At 48.3% G+C, this 12193-nt stretch overlaps 1 protein-coding gene across 2 annotated transcripts in view; it reads left to right on the top strand.

Annotated features, from left to right (window-relative positions):
* Window positions 1-4982, top strand: part of ICOSLG (inducible T cell costimulator ligand) — a 31019-nt gene extending 26037 nt beyond the window's left edge. For both annotated transcript variants that reach the window (XM_077479472.1, XM_077479471.1), the window contains 3 exons: window positions 1968-2123; window positions 2863-2898; window positions 3358-4982. In XM_077479472.1, the coding sequence (XP_077335598.1) occupies window positions 1968-2123; window positions 2863-2898; window positions 3358-3368 (203 nt within the window). In that variant the 3' untranslated portion in view covers window positions 3369-4982. The remainder of the gene's footprint in view (window positions 1-1967; window positions 2124-2862; window positions 2899-3357) is intronic.
* The last annotated feature ends 7211 nt before the right edge of the window (window positions 4983-12193 follow it).

Genomic DNA, 12193 nt, shown 5'->3' with positions numbered 1-12193 from the left:
CTTTTTAGTTATCTGTAAGGAGGTAATTCTTCCCAATGACCGCAAGTGGAAGGACCATTCTTCCCACTGACCATCACACAAATGTATCATGAGTTGTAGACTTCTAATTTTTAGTAGGGGTTCCTCCGAGACTGGAGAACTTTTTCAAGGGTTCCTCTGTACTGAAAAGGTTGAGAAAGGCTGGTCTATTGGGATGTTTCTCCAGTTGTGTATTTCTCCAGTGCTGTGTTTTTTTTAGTGGAGTATTTTTCCAGTGGTGTCTTTCTCCAGTTGGGTTCTTTCTCCAGTTGGGTTCTTTCTCCAGTTGGGTTCTTTCTCCAGTTGGGTTCTTTCTCCAGTTGGGTTCTTTCTCCAGTTGGGTTCTTTCTCCAGTTGGGTTCTTTCTCCAGTTGGGTTCTTTCTCCAGTTGGGTCTTTCTCCAGTTGGGTCTTTCTCCAGTTGGGTCTTTCTCTGATGGGTTCTTTGTTTAGTTGGGTCTTTCTCCAGTTGGGTCTTTCTCCAGTTGGGTCTTTCTCCAGTTGGGTCTTTCTCCAGTTGGGTTCTTTCTCCAGTTGGGTTCTTTCTCCAGTTGGGTTCTTTCTCCAGTTGGGTTCTTTCTCCAGTTGGGTTCTTTCTCCAGTTGGGTTCTTTCTCCAGTTGGGTTCTTTCTCCAGTTGGGTTCTTTCTCCAGTTGGGTTCTTTCTCCAGTTGGGTTCTTTCTCCAGTTGGGTTCTTTCTCCAGTTGGGTTCTTTCTCCAGTTGGGTTCTTTCTCCAGTTGGGTTCTTTCTCCAGTTGGGTTCTTTCTCCAGTTGGGTTCTTTCTCCAGTTGGGTCTTTCTCCAGTTGGGTCTTTCTCCAGTTGGGTCTTTCTCTGATGGGTTCTTTGTTTAGTTGGGTCTTTCTCCAGTTGGGTCTTTCTCCAGTTGGGTCTTTCTCCAGTTGGGTCTTTCTCCAGTTGGGTCTTTCTCCAGTTGGGTCTTTCTCCAGTTGGGTCTTTCTCCAGTTGGGTCTTTCTCCAGTTGGGTCTTTCTCCAGTTGGGTCTTTCTCCAGTTGGGTCTTTCTCCAGTTGGGTCTTTCTCCAGTTGGGTCTTTGTCTGATGGGTTCTTTGTCTGATGGGTTCTTTGTTTAGTTGGGTCTTTCTCCAGTTGGGTCTTTCTCTGATGGGTTCTTTGTTTAGTTGGGTCTTTCTCCAGTTGGGTCTTTCTCTGATGGGTTCTTTGTTTAGTTGGGTCTTTCTCCAGTTGGGTCTTTCTCTGATGGGTTCTTTGTTTAGTTGGGTCTTTCTCCAGTTGGGTCTTTCTCTGATGGGTTCTTTGTTTAGTTGGGTCTTTCTCCAGTTGGGTCTTTCTCTGATGGGTTCTTTGTTTAGTTGGGTCTTTCTCCAGTTGGGTCTTTCTCTGATGGGTTCTTTGTTTAGTTGGGTCTTTCTCCAGTTGGGTCTTTCTCTGATGGGTTCTTTGTTTAGTTGGGTCTTTCTCCAGTTGGGTCTTTCTCTGATGGGTTCTTTGTTTAGTTGGGTCTTTCTCCAGTTGGGTCTTTCTCCAGTTGGGTCTTTCTCCAGTTGGGTCTTTCTCCAGTTGGGTCTTTCTCCAGTTGGGTCTTTCTCCAGTTGGGTCTTTCCCTGATGGGTTCTTTGTTTAGTTGGGTCTTTCTCCAGTTGGGTCTTTCTCCAGTTGGGTCTTTCTCCAGTTGGGTCTTTCTCCAGTTGGGTCTTTCTCCAGTTGGGTCTTTCTCCAGTTGGGTCTTTCTCCAGTTGGGTCTTTCCCTGATGGGTTCTTTGTTTAGTTGGGTCTTTCTCCAGTTGGGTCTTTCTCCAGTTGGGTCTTTCTCCAGTTGGGTCTTTCTCCAGTTGGGTCTTTCTCCAGTTGGGTCTTTCTCCAGTTGGGTCTTTCTCCAGTTGGGTCTTTCTCTGGTGTGGTGTTTCTCTGGTGGGATGCTTCTCTAGCTGAAATATGGTTACTCTAGTGACATCTTTTTTCTCAGCAGATGTGCTGGAAGTGACAGCCAAGAACAATGAGACTTTGAAACAATATGGCGTGGCCCCTGCTGTGCGGAACTCCATTATCATGCTGGTGGTTCTTCTCATTATCGCTATACTGGTTGGAATCATGGTGCTAAAGAAACCATTCTCCTTCCCCACAGGTAAGATAATGAGTGATAATCTACTGAATTTCAGTAGCTGGAGATGGTAACCCTGGCACTGTTCAGGCCAATACAATGGCCACCATGGAGCATATTCTATGAGACTTGAACATGGAAACATTCAGTAATAAAACATTTGACCAAAATATTCCCAGTTTTGAGCTCTCCCGTACTACATAGAACAGAATCTGGAGAGCATCCCCCTCCTGCCTGCAGGTTTCCATTAAATATAAATAGTTGTAGAGTGTCTGATGTATCCACAAAGCGTATATCCGGCTCCAACCATAGAAGCAGACATGTGGGCTTGTCCCGATTATTGTCTTCTAGACCCAGAACAGTCAACACAATTGACTGATATAAGCAGGGACAAAGCTGCCCAGGGCAGTGCTGGTAGCGGGTGGTTCTGTTATTCTCTGATTGCTCTCAATGGTCACCAAAAGCTCCATCTCTGTGAACAACCCATTTGAGCCCTTATGACTGTCAGCATTGGAGGATCTATAGATGTTATATAGGATGAATATGGCTGGAATTTATGGCCTGCTGTAATAACGGAGCCTGTTTTTATTCTTCGTGGCCAGAAAGTTGGCCCACGATGGGTCTTGTAGTATTATTATTATTATTATTATTTATTATTATATCTCCAAGGGGGAAGGGGTATTGGTAGACCAGGTCCTTCCATTGAGCCCATAGAAAAAATATTCCAGAGATCTTGTTAATCTTGACTCGTATCTCCTTCCAGGTTGTTGGCGAGGAGAGTACCAACAAGGAAAAGCAGGTGAGAGTTTAAGATTATTTTTTATAAAGTATCCATAATTTATTGTTCTTATTGTCTCTGTGGTCATACAAGCAGCACGGGTGATCATTAGTCCCTTCTGGTCTGAGGTGGTTCTCATGAGTGGTATGGACAGAACCAGCATGAGCTCCTTGGTGTGGACCTTCATGCCATTCCCATTTCCTAGTCAGTCTAATGAGGGGAAGGGAGATGGGGGGGGGGGTCCATATTCTGTTGTAGACAAATAGAAGAGCCTCACCAGCTGTTTTGTATATTGGGGTTCCTCCAAAAAGAAGCTGATTACTTTTATTTAAGTTGTCACCCCTCCCATACATTATGGATTCCCACCATACATAGCGTCATGCAGCTGCACTATACACTGTGCTACTATGATGTCACTAACGAGTATACTCACATCTATAAACATGTGGAGTAATATAACTTCTTCTCTCTTTCATGTAGATAGTGACTGAGCGGATATGACGTGAGCTGCAATCCACAAGAAACAATATCCGTCTCCAAAAACATAGGGGGTCCTGGATGGCCGGGAACTGGATGGCCATCAGCTGGGAACACCGATATGAATAAGGTCTTCAGCCCCCCAATCTGTCTGACCCAGTTCATTCCATTGGTTTGGAAAGCTTGGCTACTGTGCAAAAACTGTGTGACCCGCCTTGCAAAATTTTAGTGAGAAATTTGAAGACCGAATGGAGGGACATCATGTGTCCCAGGTCATCAAGAGATCCAGAGATCAACCACTCCCAGGACTCTATCATTATAGAGAAGATCCAGACTGATCCCGAGTCCTTCTAGTCATAGAGGAGATCCAGAGATCCACCACTCCCAGGACTCTATCATTATAGAGAAGATCCAGACTGATCCCGAGTCCTTCTAGTCATAGAGAAGATCCAGAGATAGACCAGTCCCAGGACTCTATCATTATAGAGAAGATCCAGACTGATCCTGAGACCTTCTAGTCATAGAGGAGATCCAGAGATCCACCACTCCCAGGACTCTGTCATTATAGAGAAGATCCAGACTGATCCCTTCTAGTCATAGAGAAGATCCAGAGATAGACCAGTCCCAGGACTCTATCATTATAGAGAAGATCCAGACTGATCCTGAGACCTTCTAGTCATAGAGGAGATCCAGAGATCCACCACTCCCAGGACTCTGTCATTATAGAGAAGATCCAGACTGATCCCTTCTAGTCATAGAGAAGATCCAGACTGATCCCTTCTAGTCATAGAGGAGATCCACCACTCCCAGGACTCTCATTATAGAGAAGATCCAGACTGATCCCAAGTCCTTCTAGTCACAGAGGAGATCCAGACATAGACTTGTCCCAGGTCATGATTGCTATGGGGAGGTCCAGAGATAGGCCGGTCTCATGCCAGGATCATTATAGAGGAGATCAAGAGATGGACTTAAAATGTATTCATGAAATACAATATCAATAAATAACAATTCTCACATGAAAAAAAAAAAAAGAAAGCTGTTAACCCATGAGGACTCTCTCATTATAGAGAATATCCAGAGATAAACTGATCCTAAGTCATTATCATCATAGAAGAGATCCAGAGATGGACTTGTCCCAGGTGATGATTGCTATGGAGGAGATCCAGTGAAAGAGTGATCCCAGGTCATGATCCATAAAGAGCAGATCCAGAGTCACTATTCTTGTACAAGAGATTCGGAGATGGATTGATCCCAAGCCATGATCGTTAAGGAGGAGATATAAAGATAGACCAATTGCAGATCATGATTCTTAAAGAGAAGATCTTGAGATAGACCACTTCCAAGCCATGATCGTTAAAGACGAGTTCCAGAGAAAAAAACAGGACCAGGTCACTATTGTTGTACAGGAGATCCAGAGATGGACCAATCCCAAGTCATGATTGTTGTACAGGAGATCCAGAGATGGACCAATCCCAAGTCATGATTGTTGTACAGGAGATCCAGAGATGGACCAATCCCAAGTCATGATTGTTGTACAGGAGATCCAGAGATGGACCAATCCCAAGTCATGATTGTTGTACAGGATATCTAGAGATGGACCAATCCCAAGTCATGATTGTTGTACAGGAGATCCAGAGATGGACCAATCCCAAGTCATCATTGTTGTACAGGAGATCTAAAGATGGACCAATCCCAAGTCATCATTGTTGTACAGGAGATCCAGAGATGGACCAATCCCAAGTCATGATTGTTGTACAGCAGATCCAGAGATGGACCAATCCCAAGTCATGATTGTTGTACAGCAGATCCAGAGATGGACCAATCCCAAGTCATCATTGTTGTACAGGAGATCCAGAGATGGACCAATCCCAAGTCATGATTGTTGTACAGCAGATCCAGAGATGGACCAATCCCAAGTCATGATTGTTGTACAGCAGATCCAGAGATGGACCAATCCCAAGTCATGATTGTTGTACAGATGATCCAGAGATGGTCCAGTTTCAGGTCCTGACCATTGCAGAGGAGATCCAGAGATGGACCAATCCCAAGTCATGATTGTTGTACAGGAGATCCAGAGATGGACCAATCCCAAGTCATCATTGTTGTACAGGAGATCCAGAGATGGACCAATCCCAAGTCATGATTGTTGTACAGGAGATCCAGAGATGGACCAATCCCAAGTCATGATTGTTGTACAGCAGATCCAGAGATGGACCAATCCCAAGTCATGATTGTTGTACAGGAGATCCAGAGATGGACCAATCCCAAGTCATGATTGTTGTACAGCAGATCCAGAGATGGACCAATCCCAAGTCATGATTGTTGTACAGATGATCCAGAGATGGACCAATCCCAAGTCATCATTGTTGTACAGGAGATCCAGAGATGGACCAATCCCAAGTCATGATTGTTGTACAGCAGATCCAGAGATGGACCAATCCCAAGTCATGATTGTTGTACAGCAGATCCAGAGATGGACCAATCCCAAGTCATCATTGTTGTACAGGAGATCCAGAGATGGACCAATCCCAAGTCATGATTGTTGTACAGCAGATCCAGAGATGGACCAATCCCAAGTCATGATTGTTGTACAGATGATCCAGAGATGGTCCAGTTTCAGGTCCTGACCATTGCAGAGGAGATCCAGAGATGGACCAATCCCAAGTCATGATTGTTGTACAGGAGATCCAGAGATGGACCAATCCCAAGTCATGATTGTTGTACAGGAGATCCAGAGATGGACCAATCCCAAGTCATGATTGTTGTACAGGAGATCCAGAGATGGACCAATCCCAAGTCATGATTGTTGTACAGGAGATCCAGAGGTGGTCCAGTTTCAGGTCCTGACCATTGCAGAGGAGATCCAGAGACAGACTGCTCCTTAGTCATTATAGTGGAGATTTGGAGAGACATTGCCCATCCCAGACCATGAAGTGAGGATTGCTCCTTCGCAGGGTATGAAAGGAACAATGAAACTTCTCTACTTTTGTCTGTTAAGACATTTTTTTTATAAGACAATTCAAATCAGCTGCTACCAAGCTTTGGGGGGGATTTACATAGAATAGTGGGAGGGGTTATATTGATCAATGGGAGGGGCTATGTGGACAAAATTGACTAACCACATAAGAGTGCAATTGAGGAGTCACATGGCATAATGGAAAGAGCTATGAGCAGGGAAATGAAGTATGTGAGGTTGTGGAATAAATTGTATGGGATAGTGGGAGGGGTCGTGTATGGTACTGGGAGGGGTCGTGTATGGTACTGGGAGGGGTCATGTATGGTACTGGGAGGGGTCGTGTATGGTACTGGGAGGGGTCGTGTATGGTACTGGGAGGGGTCGTGTATGGTACTGGGAGGGGAGTTGTGTATGGCGTTGGGAAGTGGTATATGGCAATGTGAGGAGTTGTGTATGGCAGTGGGAGGGGCTGTGTATGGTAAGGGAAGCAGTTGCATATGACAGTGGGAGGATTTGTGTGTGGTAATGGGAGGAGTTATAAATGATGGTGGAAGGAGTTATGTATGGTAAATAGGAGTTATGTAAGACAGTGGGAGGAGTTGTGTGTGGTACTGGGAGGAGTTGTGTGTGTGGTACTGGGAGGAGTTGTGTGTGTGGTACTGGGAGGAGTTGTGTGTGTGGTACTGGGAGGAGTTGTGTGTGTGGTACTGGGAGGAGTTGTGTGTGTGTGTGTGGTACTGGGAGGAGTTGTGTGTGTGTGTGTGTGTGTGTGGTACTGGGAGGAGTTGTGTGTGTGTGTGTGTGTGTGGTACTGGGAGGAGTTGTGTGTGTGGTACTGGGAGGAGTTGTGTGTGTGTGTGTGTGGTACTGGGAGGAGTTGTGTGTGTGTGTGTGTGTGTGGTACTGGGAGGAGTTGTGTGTGTGTGTGTGTGTGTGTGTGGTACTGGGAGGAGTTGTGTGTGTGTGTGGTACTGGGAGGAGTTGTGTGTGTGTGTGTGTGTGTGTGGTACTGGGAGGAGTTGTGTGTGTGTGTGGTACTGGGAGGAGTTGTGTGTGTGTGTGTGGTACTGGGAGGAGTTGTGTGTGTGTGTGTGTGGTACTGGGAGGAGTTGTGTGTGTGTGTGGTACTGGGAGGAGTTGTGTGTGTGTGTGGTACTGGGAGGAGTTGTGTGTGTGTGTGGTACTGGGAGGAGTTGTGTGTGTGTGTGTGTGTGGTACTGGGAGGAGTTGTGTGTGTGTGTGGTACTGGGAGGAGTTGTGTGTGTGTGGTACTGGGAGGAGTTGTGTGTGTGTGTGGTACTGGGAGGAGTTGTGTGTGTGTGTGGTACTGGGAGGAGTTGTGTGTGTGTGTGGTACTGGGAGGAGTTGTGTGTGTGTGTGGTACTGGGAGGAGTTGTGTGTGTGGTACTGGGAGGAGTTGTGTGTGTGGTACTGGGAGGAGTTGTGTGTGTGTGTGGTACTGGGAGGAGTTGTGTGTGTGGTACTGGGAGGAGTTGTGTGTGTGTGTGTGTGGTACTGGGAGGAGTTGTGTGTGTGTGTGTGTGTGTGTGTGGTACTGGGAGGAGTTGTGTGTGTGTGTGGTACTGGGAGGAGTTGTGTGTGTGTGTGTGTGGTACTGGGAGGAGTTGTGTGTGTGTGTGTGGTACTGGGAGGGGTTGTGTGTGTGGTACTGGGAGGAGTTGTGTGTGTGGTACTGGGAGGAGTTGTGTGTGTGTGTGTGTGTGTGGTACTGGGAGGAGTTGTGTGTGTGGTACTGGGAGGAGTTGTGTGTGTGTGTGTGTGGTACTGGGAGGAGTTGTGTGTGTGTGTGTGTGGTACTGGGAGGAGTTGTGTGTGTGTGTGTGGTACTGGGAGGGGTTGTGTGTGTGGTACTGGGAGGGGTTGTGTGTGTGGTACTGGGAGGGGTTGTGTGTGGCATTGGGAAGTGGTATATGGCAATGTGAGGGGCTGTGTATGGCAGTGGGAGGGGGCTGTGTGTGGCAGTGGGAGGGGGCTGTGTGTGGCAGTGGGAGGGGGCTGTGTGTGGCAGTGGGAGGGGGCTGTGTGTGGCAGTGGGAGGAGTTGTGTGTGGCAGTGGGAGGAGTTGTGTGTGGCAGTGGGAGGAGTTGTGTGTGTGTGTGTGGTACTGGGAGGAGTTGTGTGTGTGGTACTGGGAGGAGTTGTGTGTGTGGTACTGGGAGGAGTTGTGTGTGTGGTACTGGGAGGAGTTGTGTGTGTGTGTGTGTGGTACTGGGAGGAGTTGTGTGTGTGGTACTGGGAGGAGTTGTGTGTGTGTGTGTGTGGTACTGGGAGGAGTTGTGTGTGTGTGTGTGTGGTACTGGGAGGAGTTGTGTGTGTGTGTGTGGTACTGGGAGGAGTTGTGTGTGTGTGTGTGGTACTGGGAGGGGTTGTGTGTGTGGTACTGGGAGGAGTTGTGTGTGTGGTACTGGGAGGAGTTGTGTGTGTGTGTGTGTGTGGTACTGGGAGGAGTTGTGTGTGTGGTACTGGGAGGAGTTGTGTGTGTGTGTGTGTGTGGTACTGGGAGGAGTTGTGTGTGTGTGTGTGTGTGTGGTACTGGGAGGAGTTGTGTGTGTGTGTGTGGTACTGGGAGGGGTTGTGTGTGTGGTACTGGGAGGGGTTGTGTGTGTGGTACTGGGAGGGGTTGTGTGTGGCATTGGGAAGTGGTATATGGCAATGTGAGGGGCTGTGTATGGCAGTGGGAGGGGGCTGTGTGTGGCAGTGGGAGGGGGCTGTGTGTGGCAGTGGGAGGGGGCTGTGTGTGGCAGTGGGAGGAGTTGTGTGTGGCAGTGGGAGGAGTTGTGTGTGGCAGTGGGAGGAGTTGTGTGTGGCAATGAGAGGAGTTGTGTGTGGCAATGGGAGGAGTTGTGTGTGGCAATGGGAGGAGTTGTGTGTGGCAATGGGAGGAGTTGTGTGTGGCAATGGGAGGGGTTGTGTGTGGCAATGGGAGGAGTTGTGTGTGGCAATGGGAGGGGTTGTGTGTGGCAATGGGAGGGGTTGTGTGTGGCAATGGGAGGGGTTGTGTGTGGCAATGGGAGGGGTTGTGTGTGGCAATGGGAGGAGTTGTGTGTGGCAATGGGAGGGGTTGTGTGTGGCAATGGGAGGAGTTGTGTGTGGCAATGGGAGGGGTTGTGTGTGGCAATGGGAGGGGTTGTGTGTGGCAATGGGAGGGGTTGTGTGTGGCAATGGGAGGGGTTGTGTGTGGCAATGGGAGGGGTTGTGTGTGGCAATGGGAGGGGTTGTGTGTGGTAATGGGAGGGGTTGTGTGTGGTAATGGGAGGGGTTGTGTATGGTAATGGGAGGAGTTGTGTGTGGTAATGGGAGGAGTTGTGTATGACAGTGGGAGGAGTTGTGTATGGTAAATGCAATGGTAATGGCATTACAAGAAGTATTAGGTGTAATGTGTTATTGTAGACACTGCCCCTCCCCCTCACACTTTACTGCACCAGGTGGAAGATGCACTAGGGGGGGCTGTTTACAGGAGATTCCCCATGGTGGAAAGTGCAGCTAATAACATTGAACCTGCCCCATGGGCACCAGTTATAAGCTGCCCCCAGGGGCTGTCCTGCCTCACCCATACCCCTCTGCTTCAGTGTAACTTTTATTAGGGAAAGAGGGGGGGGGTCTTTACGATGGGGGTTTCTGGTTCCATATGTTCTGGGGGCCCCTGCCTCTTTAGCTATGTCACTGCCACAAGCTTAATATGAGCCAGTTCAATACTGTGAGTCTCACTATACCAAATAGAATACAAACAAAGTGCAACACTAACCTAACATAGGCACAGTGTGATAAAACCCAACCAACCTGTGACCTCAGCGCCCGAACCAACCCGTGACTTCAGCGCCCATACCAACCCATGACTTCAGCGCCCGAACCAACCCGTGACCTCAGCGCCCGAACTAAGCCATGACCTCGGCGCCCGAACAAAGCCATGGCCTCGGCACCCATACCAACCCGTGACCTCAGCGCCCGAACTAAGCCATGACCTCGGCGCCCGAACAAAGCCATGGCCTCGGCGCCCGAACAAAGCCATGGCCTCGGCACCCATACCAACCCGTGACCTCAGCGCTTATGCCAATCCATAACCTCACTGCCCATACCAACCCATGAACGTTCCTCCACAATGTGCTAGAGAGCCCTCAGCATGGAGGACAACCAATGGAGCCGCCATTGTTGAGGACCAGGCTTGGTCCGGATGGGGAGATGTATCTCCTGTAATTTTTTTTTGCCCATTTGACTGTTTAATCAGAAAAGGGAAAAATGTATCTGCTCTGCCAATGAGGGGCGGTGGGGGGTCTGCTTCATCATTGTACAATCTTCCAGCCACCCACTGTGAGGCCGTATATAGGAGAGAGTATATGAGCCTGTATATAGGAGAGAGTATATGAGGCTGTACTGTATATAAGAGAGTGTATATCAGGCTGTATATAGGGAAGACTATAGAACTGTATATAGGGAGGTATATGAGGCAGTATATAAGGAAGTATTCTGTATGTCAGTATATAAGGTGTAATATGGTCCACACTCGGCTGCTTTCGGCCATCTTTGATGAGGTCACTTTGGTCTTCCATATCACAATTGTTGGTTTGGGGAAAAGTTGGGAAATTCCGGCCTCCCCTTCACCTACCACATTTCTGAGTTTCCTTCACAAGCCGGGAGGGGAAAAGTCCCTTCTGAACTCTCTAAACCACAAAATACTTTCACTTCATCTAAATGGCAGCTAAAAATAAGCGAGTCCCGGGAATGTCCCCATGGAGCTTCTCCATCCAACCGAGAGCAGAAGACAGGAGATGGGTATTTACCGAGCAAGAGCTGAGCTGAGGGAGGGGGGTATCCTGCTGGTATCACCCCCTCCATAGTGCAGGAGAGAGAATAAGCCACCAAATACCCCCCTCATCCCACTGACCACCCCCCCCCTTATCCCACTGCACCCCCCTCATCCCACTGACCACCCCCCCCCTTATCCCACTGCACCCCCTCATTCTGCTGTACTCCCACTGCACTCCTTTATCCTTCTACACCCCACCTCCTACTGTACCCCACATCCTCCTACACCCCCTCATCCCTTTATTGATAAAGCATTGGCTGTGACTTTCACTGATCATTCTCTGGTGAGGAATCGGCCTCATATAACGCACATGGAGCGGGAGGATTCTCCACCAGAGAATGTCCGGAGAAAGTCACATTCACGTCTTTATACACAGACCCGTCCGGGACACTCGGGAGAAACCGATGAGACCTCAGAGGAAAAAGTTTTATATATTGGGGATATGATCAATAAGTATCAGGCAGCGATGCAGCGTCATGTGATCAAAGTTTAAGGAGCCGACGATTGGAGGCGCCATGAAATCTTTATATGGAGCTCAGGTGACACCCCTGCGATCCTGGCCACGCCCACTGCAATCTCATTGGCAGATTAATGATGGTCACTGTACACTTCCAGTTTTCTCGATTTCTTCAGCCAGGACCAGCACATCCTGGACGGACTAAAGCCCCATACACACAAACTTTCCCCTGGACTTTTGTACAAAGGGCGTTGGCCGTGAACTTGTATTGCATACACACGATCGGACTTTGTACAAACTTTCTCCTGGACTTTTGTACAATGGGCATTGGCCGTAAGTTAGTATTGCATACACACGATCGGACTTTTTAGGCAACAAACACGAATGTACTGACGGCACTTCAAAGAGGACGTTCAATTACTCCGGCGCCACCCTTTGGTCAACTTCTGTATTGTCGTCTGATCTTTTGCACTGGTTCTGAGCATGGCGTGTTTGTAAAGTCCGATGGTTTTGCGTACACACGATCGGACTTTGCTCCATCGGACTTATGTTGCCGGAAGGTTTGTCCGTTCGCACAGCCAACAAAAGTCCAATGAAAACG

This window comes from Lithobates pipiens, unplaced genomic scaffold, assembly GCF_037356315.1.
Source record: "Lithobates pipiens isolate NorthernLeopardFrog02 unplaced genomic scaffold, aLitPip1_a1.2 Scaffold_16, whole genome shotgun sequence".
NCBI classification, from domain to species: Eukaryota; Metazoa; Chordata; class Amphibia; order Anura; family Ranidae; genus Lithobates; species Lithobates pipiens.
This window is presented reverse-complemented; position numbering and strand designations above follow the sequence as displayed.